The sequence below is a fragment of the Mauremys reevesii genome, linkage group 11 (assembly GCF_016161935.1).
Source record: "Mauremys reevesii isolate NIE-2019 linkage group 11, ASM1616193v1, whole genome shotgun sequence".
NCBI lineage: Eukaryota > Metazoa > Chordata > Testudines > Geoemydidae > Mauremys > Mauremys reevesii.
Window position 1 is genome coordinate 75760583 of NC_052633.1, and position 14656 is coordinate 75775238.

Genomic DNA, 14656 nt, shown 5'->3' on the forward strand with positions numbered 1-14656 from the left:
TTCCAGAGAGCAAGCGCGACCTCTACGACCGCTACGGCAAGGACGGGCTCACGGGGGCAGGTGAGTGACCCACCCTGCCCCCAGCTACATCTGCCCAACCCTCTGGCTTCACTGAGGCCAGAATTTGTCCCTGCGCTTGGAACTTTGCTCCCAATTCTGCTGGAGACGCACGAGCCAGAATGGACCCCAGCTCGTTCTCCCCGGCTGGGCTGGCTCTGCAGGGCTAGCAGGAGCCCAAGGCACAGAATGTTGCTTCTGTCCACCTGCCAATAGCCACAGGGAGCCCGTCGGCCGAGGGAGGAGGGGCCACGTTTCCAGATCAGCATCGCACTCAGGGCCTTTTCTCCCGGCCCCAGAGCTCTGCGGTGGGGAGAGACGGGATCCCAGCCTTGGCAGCCCCAAGCAGGGTGTCCTGTTTGCTTCCTGTTCTCGTTCCTTTCGAGGACCTTGCGAGGCCCAGCTCCAGGGCCTGGGCGCCACGTTTGCCATTTCCTGTCTCTGTCTTTCCCCAGCAGGGCCTGGGGGATCGAGGGCTGAAGACGGAGCCCCTGGATTTACGTTCCACTTTCGCAGCCCCCATGACATCTTCAGAGAGTTCTTTGGGGGACAAGAGCCTTTCTATGGTGAGTGGAAGCCTCAGATTCTGTGGGACCAGCTGGCCCAGTAATGAACCTGGGGCCTGAGGGAGCAGGAGGGAGGTTTCGGTGGATGGAGCAGGTGCTTAGCTCTTTATAGCTGGGACAGAGCATGGCCTGGGTATCGGGCTAGAGAGCTGAAGGGAGAAATGAAAGAGGAATTATCCTGAACTCTCCCAGGGGTGAATGTCAGGGCTTTCTCCAGAACCCCAATGGGGTCTCCACGTGCGCAGCCCCTGAACAGCTCCCACGGTCCGAGGGTCCGTTAGGGAAGGTGCCCATGTCGGTGCAGCGGTGCAGGACGACCCCTGCATGTTCTCTGAATCCGAGGCAAAGCTACTTTACAGAACATCCGGAGCCCTGGCTGCCTAGCCGAGGTCGGGGAGTCTCCACAATTCATTGTCATGGGAGACAAACACTCCCAATGCCCCAGACAGGCCCCCAACCTGATCTCGGCCTGTCAGCAACGGGATCCTCCCACATGGCCAGATACCCTTCTCCTTAGCCAAGGAGCGGAGACGGTGTGACGGAGCTGTTCTGGCGGGACCCAACTGAGAGTGCCAAATCAGGACCAATTGCTCCAACAGGGCAGTTACAGCCCTAGGCTGGGGTTTTTCCACCTCTAAGGCAAACCAGACCAGCCAGACAAAAAGGACTTTGGTCTCACCCCACTGGCTAACCACAAGTCACACAAGCAATTTCCTTAGACACTCCAGTCTCCCAGTATCACCACCAGTGCACTCGTCCTGGGGATAAATGGTTATGAAAACCAACACCCCAATAAAAGAAAAAGGTTCTCTCAATCCCAAAGGACCAAGCCCCAGACCCAGGTCAATATACACATCAGATCTTACCCACAAATCACGCTGTTGCCAATCCTTTAGAATCTAAAATCTAAAGGTTTATTTACAAAGGGAAAAAGGTAGAGAAGAGAGGTAGAATTGGTTAAATGCAATCAATTACATACAGTAATGGCAAAGTTCTTAGTTCAGGCTTGCAGCAGTGCTGGAGTAAACTGCAGGTTCAATTTAAGTCTCTGGAATACATCCCCCGCTGGGATGGGTCAACAGTCCTTCGTGCAGAGCTTTAGTTTGTAGCAAAGTCCCTCCAGAGGTCAGAAGCAGGATTGAAGACAAGATGGAGATGAGGCTTCAGCCTTATATAGACTTTTCCAGGTGTAAGCATCCCTTTGTCTTCACTGTGGAAGATTACAGCAAAATGGAGCCTGGAGTCACATGGGCCAGTCCCTGCATACTTTGCTGAGTCACAAGGCGTGTCTGCCTTCTCTCCATGGGTCAATTGTGTAGCCGATGGCCCTTAATGGGCCATCAAGCCAGCTATGCAGGGCTGACATCAGCTTGTCTGGGACACTTCCCAGAGGCAGAGCATAATACAAAATATAGACATTACAGAGCCAATACTTATAACTTCAACTACAAAATAATACACAGACATACAGACAGCATAATCATAACCAGCAACCCAGAACCTGGTCTTAGACACCTTATATGACCCCCTTTACTTAGGATTTGGTGCCACTACAGGACCTTGGTTGCAACCCATGTTCTATATGGTCCCCATTTATATCAATAACGTCACAGACGGGGAGTAAGAATCACCTCCCATTCCTGTCCGGGGGCTTTCGGCCATTCTCTGCAGACCCCCTGGGAGCTGGCCTTGCTCCTGGTTCTTTCCTGTTTTCATCTCCCGCCTGCCTGCCCCCCAGCTCCTCTGACTCACAGGGACGTTCTCGCTCAGAACCCCGGAAGAACATTTTCCCTTTACATTTCACACCTCCCATATATTTCATTCCCCATGGTCCCCCACCCCACACCCAGACTCTAGGCTAAGGGATCCCTGCGAAGCCATTTGGCGCCTGGGGCTGGCTGAAAGCACCTGGCAATGTGTTCGCCACCCTGTTTCTCAGGATCCTCTGGACCCTTCAACTCCAGCATCAACGCAGGAAAAGGTTTCCGCTTCTTCTCTACCTCGACCAAGTTCGTCAATGGCAAACGCATCACGACCAAAAGGTAAGGAGGGGCCACCAGCTGGTGGGAGCTTGGCCTGTCTCACATCAGCCCAGCGGAGCAGCCCGTCGGGCCAGTAGGGACGACAGGCCATTGTTCAGGTGAGCAGCACGGCCCAGTGGATTCAGCGGGTCAGAAGAACCGGGTTCGAGTCCTGCTGCACGGGGCAGTTATCAACAGACTGGGCGATGTGTCTGGAACAGCACCCTACGGGGTTTAAAAGCGAGCAGCTGGCAGCTGGGGATTTGGGGGGTGATGAGGAGGGTCTGGGCTGGGGTGATATATAGGGGGTGAGGTGTTTAGGTTACTCCTACAGAGATGCTTCCCCTTCTTTGGCTCTCGTCTACTTCCCAGGACTGTGGAGAACGGGCAGGAGCAGGTGGAGATTGAAGAGGATGGGGAGCTGAAATCTGTCCACGTCAATGGTGAGAAGCAGCGTCTTCCTGGGCCACGGACAGCGCAAGAGACTGAGAGCAGGGAGGGAGCAAAGCTGGTTTCTTGGGGCAGGCGCTGACGCTTTGTTAGGTGCTTGTTCTGCACCCAGCACAGAGCAGCCGGCTCGAGCGTGGGAGCCCTGGCACACCTGCAGTGCAAGTTACCGATTAATCAGTTCCCAGACAAAGCACTGCCCAAGGGAACCTGGGACACGCTCCCCCACAGTGTTCTTGCCGGCAAGTTACAGAAGTATGGGCTGGATGACTGGACTATAAGGTGGATAGAAAGCTGGCTAGATTGTCGGGCTCAACGAGTAGTGATCAATGGCTCCATGGCTAGTTGGCAGCCGGTATCAAGCAAAGTGCCCCAAGGGTCGGTCCTGGGGCCGGTTTTGTTCAATATCTTCATTAATGATCTGGAGGATGGCATGGACTGCACCCTCAGCAAGTTTGCAGATGACACTAAACTGGGAGGAGTGGTAGATACGCTGGAGGGTAGGGATAGGATACAGAGGGACCTAGACAAATTAGAGGATTGGGCCAAAAGAAACCTGATGAGGTTCAACAAGGACAAGTGCAGAATCCTGCCCTTAGGACGGAAGAATCCCATGCACTGCTACAGACTAGGGACCGAGTGGCTAGGCAGCAGTTCTGCAGAAAAGGACCTAGGGGTTACAGTGGACGAGAAGCTGGATATGAGTCAGCAGTGTGCCCTTGTTGCCAAGAAGGCCAACAGCATATTGGGCTGTATAAGTAGGGGCATTGCCAGCAGATCGAGGGACGTGATCATTCCCCTCTATTCAGCACTGGTGAGGCCACACCTGGAGTATTGCATCTAGTTTTGGTCTCCCCACTGCAGAAGGGATGTGGATAAACTGGAAAGAGTCCAGCGGAGGGCAACGAAAATGATTAGGGGGCTGGAGCACATGACTTATGAGGAGAGGCTGAGGGAACTGGGATTGTTTAGTCTGCAGAAGGGAAGAGTGAGGGGGGATTTGATAGCTGCTTTCAACTACCTGAAGGGGGTTTCAAAGAGGATGGAGCTCGGCTGTTCTCAGTGGTGGCAGATGACAGAACAAGGAGCAATGATCTCAAGTTGCAGTGGGGGAGGTCTAGGTTGGATATTGGGAAACACTATTTCACTAGGAGGGTGGTGAAGCACTGGAATGGGTTCCCTAGGGAGGTGGTGGAATCTCCTTCCTTAGAGGTGTTTAAGGCCCGGCTTGACAAAGCCCTGGCTGGGATGATTTAGTTGGGTCTGGTCCTGCTTTGAGCAGGGGTTGGACTAGATCCCTCCTGAGGTCCCTTCCAACCCTAATCTTCTATGATTCTGTGACCTGCGAGGAATGTCTCAAGTTTACACTTCTGCCTTTTGGCTTTTTTGGGCAGCCTGAGAGGGATTTTTTCCCTTACCCTCTTAATTTCGAATTAGAAATTGACACCCTAGAGTGGAAGACTCTGTGATGACCAGAGGAAGGAGCGAGAGTTGGACAGTTGAGAGGGGAGGGGATTTTTAGTCAGACTGTTTAAAACCCTTGGGGAGGCTGTTTGTTTTCCTTAGCACATCCCTCAGTCCAGTGGCTAAGGAACACGTGAATAAAGGAAAGGAAAACACCCACTGATCAGAGCTCATTAATAGCCTGCCTGTGACCTCCCAGAGGTCAGCCAGCAACTGGGGACAAAACAGAACTTCACTGTCCTAAGGGAAAATCACCCCCCCCTTCCAACCCGTCTCTCCATCCTGGCGCAGTACAGAGGACTGAAGCCATCATTAGGGTTGTAACTAGGGCCCTGCCAAATTCACGGTCCATGTTGGTCAATTACATGGTCAGAGGATTAAAAAAATTGTAAATTTCACAATTTTAGCGATTTAAATCTGAAATGTCACCGTGTTGTAATTCAGGGGCCCTGACCCACAAAGGAGTTGTGTGGAGGGGGCACAAGGTTATTGCAGGGGGGGTTGCGGTACTGCTACCCTCACTTCTGCACTGCTGCTGCGGCGGCGGCTGTCTTCAGAGCTGGGCTGCTGGAGAGCGGCGGCTGCTGGCTGGGAGCCCAGCTCTGAAGGCAGAGCCGGCACCAGCAGCAGTGCAGAAGTAAGGATGGCCTGGGATGGGATTGCCACCCTCACTTCTGCGCTGCTGCCTGCAGAGCTGGGCCCTCAGTCAGCAGCCGCCGGTCTCCGGCCGCCCAGCTCTGAAGGCAGCAACGCGGAAGTGAGGGTGGCATGGTGAGGTATTGACACCCTCACTTCTGTGCTGCTGCTGGCAGGGCGCTGCCTTCAGAGCTGGGTGTCTGGTCAACAGCTCTGGCTGCTCAGCTCTGAAGACAGCGCAAAGTAAGGGTGGCAATAGGAAGCCTGGCCATTGTGTGCCGTTAAGGCCGGGAACTCACTGAATGACTGGCATGATGGAGGTGCATTAAGGAGGTGGGAGGGAGCTGGATTGATCTTTGGGGTGTTACAAAGACTAGAGCTCAATATGCTGGTGTTGCTGCCTTCCCAAAGGAGGGTGAAATGGAAGCTGCTCTCTGGCCCAGCAGGCGGCACGAACAGGGTGGGTTGCTGGCCTGTGTGGGACAGTGTAGTGCAGGACGCTGTGGATGCTGAAGATGTACCATGTGCAAGCAAATGGCTGTTTCATGATTTTGGGAGGTGAGGCCTGAGTACGGGAGGGCAGAGCTAAGGGGATTTGGGAGCTGGCATTGCCAGACTTTCTACAGGGGGACCCATTTTAACAGATGTTTCCATAATAAACATATTCAAAATTTAAACACTCAGACCTTGAACATGCCCAATGGAGTTCCCCACCTTTGGCTTTCTAGATCTCACTGAGATGTAAAAATCAAGCCAAGCGTGAAGACTCCGAGTGGGTCTCGTTTCACTGGTGTAACTCCGGCCTGACACCGTGGAAGTGAGCACGAATCAGCCCCTCTGCACGCTGTGCTGCATCTGCGGTGTCTCGGACTGTACAGGACATTAGTTACATGCTATAGTGCAGTGTCAGCTACTAATGCCATCCAGAGCGACGAGGTGCCCATTCCCTCTGGGAACCCTTTGGAGGCAGGAGAACGCTCTTGCAGAACTCCCTCACCATCCCCTCAGGGCTACAGGCCGTCCTGGGCGGGTTCTAACCTGCACTCCGTCTGAGATCAGCACCGAGCTGAGGGGTCCACCTCCATACACATCTCCACTGGCGCTGAGCCCAGCTCTGCTCAGCTTCATTACAGCCGCACGGCCGAGAACTCTGGCTGCAGCTGCCTCGGGAACCCTCCTTTAATGGATTTTCACAACAGGAGAGAGCTGCAAACAGAGGAGCCCCTGCATGGCCAGCTGGGGAGGTGATACTTGTAAAGGCTATTCAGAGAGCTCTGAGCTTCCCCTCTACGCCACCCTCCCTCTGAATTCCAAGCACCAGTTGTCAGGCTAATGGTGCAGCCACCCTCGTTTGCTACTTGTAATTTCCTTGTTTATTTAAAGAATCAGAAAAACGGTAGAGGACAGAGCATGCACGATGCACAGCCCGAGTGTGCTAGCCGCGATGCCCCTGGAACAGCTGTCTCCCTGACAGAGGCCATCCCAGACCGTGCTGTCCTGAGCCTGAGTGAAGCTGTCAGAGCCCAGCTGCCTGTGCTCACTGGCACTCGGGTCCCGCGGCTTCTCTCTGAGCCCACCGGGACCCAGCTGCCCGTGACCAAGTCCCCTTGGCCCCTCCCACCACTGACCAAGTCCCCCAGATCCAGCTGCCACTAGCTAAGTCCCTCTGGACCCGTCTGCTCTTGACCAGGTCCCCTTGTACCATCCTCTACACTCGCCCGCCGGTGGGATAAGGGCCTTAAGGCCACCCAGGGTCCTTAGTGCTGAGAGAAGGCCCAGCTGCCGGGTGAGCCTGGCCCTCGGTTACCGTCCTAGCTGGTGGCCCAGTGGGGGATGGGGGTTTACAGCTGGGCCCCCAGGTACTGGCCCAAGGACTCGTCTCAGGGGGGTGCTGGGGGGGCTGAGCCCAGGCTCCTGGCAGCTGCGCTGTAGCTGGAGAGGTGCCTGAGTTGTCTCTTCTACAGATGCTGATGAGGGTCATTTCTTGCAGATGTGGCTGTTGACGAGACAAGCAGCAGAGCAGCAGCAGGGAACGAATCTCATGCTGGGCCTCGGGAGGTGCATTCTGGGCGTAACAAGACGCATGCCAGATACAAGTCAGCTCCTGAGTCCGAGTCACCAGTGGGGAGGCAAGAATCCCACACGGAGAAGAAAGAGTCCCATGCTAGGGCCGAGTCGACTCTCCGCTCCGAGCCGCAGGCTGGGCGGAATTAGTTGTTTGCTAGAGAAGAGAGGCCCAGGCTGGGGAAGGAGGCATGTGCTGGGAGTGAAGAGTGGCAGGTCTGCAGGAGTGAGACACAAGGAAGCAGCTGCTGAGTGGAAGAAGTCAGCTGCCAGGTAGGAGCCGGCGCCTGGCTGGAATGAGCGAGCTGCTGAGAACAGGACGGCTACGGGTGGGATGCGACGGCTTCTGGATACAAGTCAGCGCCTGTGTAGAACTGAGAATGGAGTCAGGTGTCCAGCGGAACAAGTCGGCTCCCTGATGTCACCAGTTGGCCCCAGGATGAGAGAAGCAGGTTCTCAGGCAGAAGCAATCTCTGTGTCTTGTCCCTTAGTCCCAGCGACTCCCAGAATCACTTTCCCCCGGGCTGGGGAGATCTGCTATGAAGGTTTCCAGATGGCACTGGCCAGCAGGCGAGGAGCTGTTCAATACAGCTGGGCCCAGAGCTCTCAGCCTCTGTCTTTGTCATTCTCTGAAGAGTCGGCCAGCAAGCAGCTGCTTCGACAAGGACGGGGCAGAGCTGTCTCTCAGCCGAGGACCCGTCTGGCCTCTAGGGGTCCAGTCTGGTGGGGGCTGTTTGCAGCTCAAGGATCGTCCACGGCTGCTACTCCCATCACACACAGGAGGAAATGGGTCCTGCTCGCTGCTCAGGCACGAAGGTGACGGGGGCGTGTAAGAGCCCAGAGAGCCCCGGCTCCCCCGGTGCTGTCAGGAGGTAGCAGCCCCCTGACCGCTGTGGCTCGGGGCTCGGCTTTGGCTCTCTTTGAGGGGTGCCCAGGGAAGGGGAAGGGAGGCGCGTGCACAAGGCAGCCGGGGTTATTTTGGGAAAAGTACAACTGTGTGAGGGCAAGTGTTAGGCAGCTCAGCCCTGAGGCCCTGTATGGAGTGTGGCAACACCCTCCCCTGCTCCCCACACCCACTGCCTTTATGTAGCCACAGGCAGGTGGCTTCCGGCCTGGCAGGCTTTGGGGATAAAACAGGCACACACCTTGTGCCAAAGGCAGCTCTGACCTGAATGCCAAGGTGGCTGGGGTGAGCACTGCGGTGGGAACAGTCTCGGAGATGCTCTGCTGCAAACAGGGGATCTGAGGGCACTGGACAGGAGAGTGGGAGAGATTCCGGCAGACCGGAAAGGGCAAATCGAGGGCCCATCTATAAAAAGGGAAATAAGGACAAACCAGGGAATTACAGACCAGTCAGCTTAACAACCCGGGGAATTGCAGACCAGTCACCTTAACAACCCGGGGAATTACAGACCAGTCACCTTAACAACCCGGGGAATTGCAGACCAGTCACCTTAACAACCCGGGGAATTACAGACCAGTCACCTTAACAACCCGGGGAATTGCAGACCAGTCACCTTAACAACCCGGGGAATTACAGACCAGTCACCTTAACAACCCGGGGAATTACAGACCAGTCACCTTAACAACCCGGGGAATTACAGACCAGTCACCTTAACAACCCGGGGAATTACAGACCAGTCACTTTAACAAACCGGGGAATTACAGACCAGTCACCTTAACAACCCGGGGAATTACAGACCAGTCACCTTAACAACCCGGGGAATTGCAGACCAGTCACCTTAACAACCCGGGGAATTGCAGACCAGTCACCTTAACAACCCGGGGAACTGCAGACCAGTCACCTTAACAAACTGGGGAATTACAGACAAGTCACCTTAACAACCCGGGGAATTGCAGACCAGTCAGCTTAACAAACCGGGGAATTGCAGACCAGTCACTTTAACAACCCAGGGAATTGCAGACCAGTTACCTTAACAACCCGGGGAATTACAGACCAGTCACCTTAACAACCCAGGGAATTGCAGACCAGTCACCTTAACAACCCGGGGAATTACAGACCAGTTACCTTAACAACCCGGGGAATTTCAGACCAGTCACCTTAACAACCCAGGGAATTGCAGACCAGTCACCTTAACAACCCGGGGAATTACGGACCAGTCACCTTAACAACCCGGGGAATTACGGACCAGTCACCTTAACAACCCGGGGAATTACAGACCAGTCACCTTAACAACCCGGGGAATTACAGACCAGTCACCTTAACAACCCAGGGAATTGCAGACCAGTCACCTTAACAACCCGGGGAATTACAGACCAGTCACCTTAACAACCCGGGGAATTGCAGACCAGTCACCTTAACAACCCGGGGAATTACGGACCAGTCACCTTAACAACCCGGGGAATTACAGACCAGTCACCTTAACAACCCGGGGAATTACAGACCAGTCACCTTAACAACCCAGGGAATTGCAGACCAGTCACCTTAACAACCCGGGGAATTGCAGACCAGTCACCTTAATAAACCGGGGAATTACAGACCAGTCACCTTAACAAACCGGGGAATTGCAGACCAGTCACCTTAACAAACTGGGGAATTACAGACAAGTCACCTTAACAAACCGGGGAATTACAGACAAGTCACCTTAACAAACAGGGGAATTGCAGACCAGTCAGCTTAACAACCCGGGGAATTGCTGACCAGTCACCTTAACAACCCAGGGAATTGCAGACCAGTCACCTTAACAACCCGGGGAATTGCAGACCAGTCACCTTAACAACCCGGGGAATTGCAGACCAGTCACCTTAACAACCCGGGGAATTGCGGACCAGTCACCTTAACAACCCGGGGAATTGCAGACCAGTCACCTTAACAACCCGGGGAATTGCAGACCAGTCACCTTAACAACCAGGGGAATTGCAGACCAGTCACCTTAACAACCCGGGGAATTGCAGACCAGTCACCTTAACAAACCGGGGAATTGCAGACCAGTCAGCTTAACTTCTGAACATGCAAAGTTAATGGGGCAAATCATTAAGCAAACAATTTGCAAACCTCTAGAAGATAATGAGGTGATAAGTAACAGTCAGCAGGGATTTGTCAAAAACAAATCGTGTCAAACCAACCTAATATCTTGCTTAGACAGGGTAACAAGCCTTGTGGGAGGGAGCGGTAGACGTGGTATATCTTGACTTTAGTAAGGCTTTTGACACTGTCTCACATGACCTTTTCATAAACAACCTAGGGAAATACAACCTAGATGGAGCTACTATAAGGTGGGTGCAAAACTGGTTGGAAAACCGTTCCCAGAGAGTTGTTATCAGTGGTTCACAGTCAGGTTGGGAGGGCATAGCCAGTGGAGTCCCACAGAGCTCAGTTCTGGGTCCGGTTCTGTTCAATATCTTCATCAGTGATTTAGATAATGGCACAGAGAGTTTGCAGACACTACCAAGCTGAGAGGGGTTGCAAGTGCTTTGGAGAACAGGATTAAAATTCAAAATGATCTGAACAAACTGGAGAAATGGTCTGATGTAAATAGGATGAAATTCAATAAGGACAAAAGCAAAGTGCTCTACTCAGGGAGGAACAATCAGCTGCACACACACAAACTGGGCAATGACGGCCTAGGAAGGAGAACTGCGGAAAGGATCTGGGGGTCAGAGTGGATCACAAGCTAAATACGAGTCAACGGTGTTATGCTGTTGCAAAAAAAAGCAAACATCATTCTGGGCTGTATCAGCAGGAGTGTTGTACGCAAGACACAAGTCATTCTTCCGCTCTACGCCACGCTGATTAGGCCTCAACTGGAGTATTGTGTCCAGTTCTGGGCACCACATTTCAGGAAAGAAGTGGACAAAGTGGAGAAAGTCCAGAGAAGAGCAACGATGAAAGGTCTAGAAAACATGAGCTATGAGGGGAGATTGAATCAATCGGGTTTGTTTAGTCTGGAGAAGAGAAGCCTGAGAGGGACCTGAGAACAGTTTCAAGTACATAAAAGGTTGTTACAAGGAGGAGGGAGAAGAATTGTTCTTAACCTCTGAGGCCAGGACAAGAAGCAATGGGCTTAAACTGCAGCAAGGGCGGTTTAGGTTGGACATTAGGAAACACGTCCTGTCGGGGTGGTTAAGCTCTGGAATAAATGGCCCAGGGAGGTGGTGGAATCTCCATCACTGGGGATTGTTAAGAGCAGGTTGGACACACACCTGCCAGGGATGGGCTAGGTCAGTGCTTCTCAAGCTATCTGATGTGGGGGACCGGCAATTTTTTTCCCAATGTTCCAGGGACCGGTGCCATATTATTATCCTATTTGACGCTCTTATGAGGAAACTCGCCGCGGACCGGCAGCCGATGACTCACGGACCGGCCCCGGTCCACGGACCACCACTTTGAGAAGCACTGGTCTAGATAATACTTAGTCCTGCCTTGAGTGCAGAGGACTGGACTAGATGATCCTCTCTAAGTCCTAGGATTCTATGAAATTGGAAAGACAGCTGTTAAAGGTGTCTAATATAATGATATCTACGAACCTAGTGATGGACAGGGTGTAAATTACAACATAACTAGAGCAGGGACATTAGAAAAGTATAGAGGCCAATTCTGCAAAATCAGTAGGATGTCGGATCAAACAGTTTAATCAGAACAGGCACCTGGTCCGTCATAAAAATGACTTATGTATCTCTGTACATATGCAAGAAGTTGAAAAGCAAAAAATAAGTGACCAGGAATGCTTGAGAATGGGCGAGGACCCTGCTATAACAATAGGCATTACAGAACCATGGGGGAATGACCCAGACCGGTGGGATATAGTAACACCTGGTTATAACCTGTACAGGAAGGAGAGTCCACTGATGCATAAGGGATACATTTGGAGTGGAAAAGACCACGCAATTGAATCTATGTGGTGACAAACCCAAAGCTGTAGGAATAAACTAGTGGATTTATACCAGTGGTCTCCAGCTCAAGGGGGGAAATGGAGTGCCCAATACTGAGAGGGATCAAAGATGCAACAAAATCCAACAAAACGACAATGGGAGACTTTAACTACCTCATATAAACTGGCCAGATGGCACAACTGGGCAGAGTTTAGAGAAATAACGTCTCAACATTTAAGTGATTTGCTTCTTGGAGCAGGTCGTTAATCTAGAGCACACAAGAGGAGAGGCTCTTCTCGACAGTTGTAACACCCAGGAGCTAATTCAGAAGCAACAGGAAGGTGAGCCACTGAGTACTAGTGACCACGGTATGAGGAGGTTCAAATCCTAGAGGGAGGTAAGTACCCCCCTGTCACGGAGTCCCCAGGCGATGCCCTGGAGCTGCTCCTCACCAAGCCAGGCAGGACTCTGGGGAGCCTCCTCTCCCTCGGAGCAGCCTGTCTGCAGGGCAAGAAGCTCACACGGCTTCAACTCCTGGGTCTGACCTTGGAGCATTCAGCATCCTCTGCCCCTCCGTGCGCTTCCCCCAGCGAGTCCACCCAGGCGGGGTCCTGGGGGGGCCACAGGGTCCTGCACCCCCACTGCACAGTCAGACGTGATTCTCAGCCAGCCAGTAACACAGAGGTTTTTTCGATGACAGGAACAGGGTCTGAAACAGAGCTTGTAGGTACAGAGAACAGGACCTCTCAGCCGGGTCCATTCTGGGGGGGGCAGCGAGCCAGACCCCCACGTCTGCACTCACTCCTCGTCCCCAGCCAGCTCCAAATTGACTCCCCCTCCAGCCTCTCCTCCTCTGGGCTTTGTTCCTTTCCCGGGCCAGGAGGTCACCTGATTCCTTTGTTCTCCCCCATCTTTAGCATCCCCTTGCAGGGGGGAAGGGCCTGGGTCATTAGCTGCCAGGAGACAGAGTGTCGGCCATTTATGGGCACTGGGCCTTTGCTCTGCAACAATCTCACCCCCTAGAGACTTAAGAAATGCATAGGGGAAACTGAGGCACCCACACAGTATTCCGAGGAAACATTAAGAACAGTCCCACTTGGTCACATCCCCCAGTGACACGGCTCTAGAAAGGGAGATAAATACATTCAGAAGGTTAATCAAAATGGCGCTAAAGCTAAAAGTAAAGGAAGTAACATTCATAGAGGTGGCTTGAATGCTCCTTACAAAAATACCTGTGGAGTCTCAGCAGGCACACAGAGCGCTGAGCACAAAGCGAACCAGGACGCCAAAGCGTAACCGTTTTGGCTAAAAGGCAACCAAGAGGCTATTTGACTCAAACAGAAATTCTTCAGTATGTGAAAATCTGACCCTAGTGAAGCTGACACGAGGAGCAGAAATGACAGCAGGCAAGAATAAGAGGGAAAAAAAAGCCAGAATGGAGTTTTAAGAGCAAATGGCTAAAGGTACAAAAACCAAACCGATTCTTTCAGTACGTTAGAAGCAGGAATCCTGCAGATGACTCAGTAGGGCCGCTGGCGCACCAAGGGCTAAGGGACTATCGAAAAAGCGATAAGGGCTCTGCGGAGAAGCTAGAAGATTTGCTTTGCATCAGTCTTCACCACCAAGGGTGCTGGGGAGACTCCTGCCCTGGGCCTGCTCTTTCTTGGTAACAAAGGCAAGGCGCATCTAGAGACAGATAAGAACATAAGAATATCAGAACGGCCAGACTGGGTCAGACCAAAGGTCCATCCAGCCCAGGGTCCTGTCTTCTGACAGCAGCCAGTGCCTGGTGCCCCAGAGGGAATGAACAGAACAGGGAATCAGAGGCCAGGGTTGATGATGGAAGAAGAGGGGCTGGAACAAATTTCTAATTTAAAAAGCAACAAGTAACCAGGCCCGGATGGTCCTGCCAGTAGCCTGGGTTCTCCCCCACAGACACTAACTCTTACCCAGGACCACTTCCTCCCTCCCAGCAAGTGCCTCTGCCATTCCCATGGCCCTGGTCTGCTCCGGAGCTCCTGGAGCGGGTAACACTGCGAGCTCGCGCCTGCAAGGCCCAGTACACCTGGTTACACTCACTACAGACAGAAGAGTGGAAGGAAGCAAATGTCATATCCATATTTAAAAAGGCTCTGTGGTGACCTGTAAAAGCCTTACATCTGTATCTGCCAAATTGGTTGAACTGATAATTAATAACAGAATAAAATCTGGAAGATCATAATAATAATTAATAATAATAGGAGATAACCTATCTCCTAGAACCGGAAGGGACCTCGAAAGGTCATTGAGTCCAGCCCCTGCCTTCACTAGCAGGACCAAGTACTGATTTTGCCCCAGATCCCTAAGTGGCCCCCTCAAGGATTGAATTCACAACCCGATTTCATAGGGTCTAACCAGCCTGGATCTGCAAGGGAAAGTTGTGTCTTGTTACTCTCTTAAGAATTCTCTGAATGTGCCAATAAAGTGATGGCTAAAGCAGACCAGTGGGTATGTTATATTGACTTCCAAAAGGCCTTTGGCAAGGTCCTGCACAATCCACTACTAAAGAAGCAAAGTCCTCAGGGGGGT

At 52.6% G+C, this 14656-nt stretch overlaps 1 protein-coding gene across 4 annotated transcripts in view; it reads left to right on the forward strand.

Moving 5' to 3' along the window:
- The window catches only part of LOC120374717 (dnaJ homolog subfamily B member 2-like), a 99461-nt gene that overhangs the window by 28540 nt on the left and 56265 nt on the right, over positions 1-14656 (forward strand). The window contains exons 4-8 of one of the 4 annotated variants that reach the window (XM_039494820.1): positions 7-60; positions 513-623; positions 2563-2665; positions 3017-3087; positions 7182-7864. In XM_039494820.1, coding sequence (XP_039350754.1) covers positions 7-60; positions 513-623; positions 2563-2665; positions 3017-3087; positions 7182-7405 — 563 coding nt within the window. In that variant the 3' untranslated portion in view covers positions 7406-7864. Of the gene's footprint in view, positions 1-6; positions 61-512; positions 624-2562; positions 2666-3016; positions 3088-7181; positions 7865-14656 lie in introns of those variants that run through there. The other 3 variants (XM_039494821.1, XM_039494823.1, XM_039494818.1) reach the window with 3 other exon arrangements.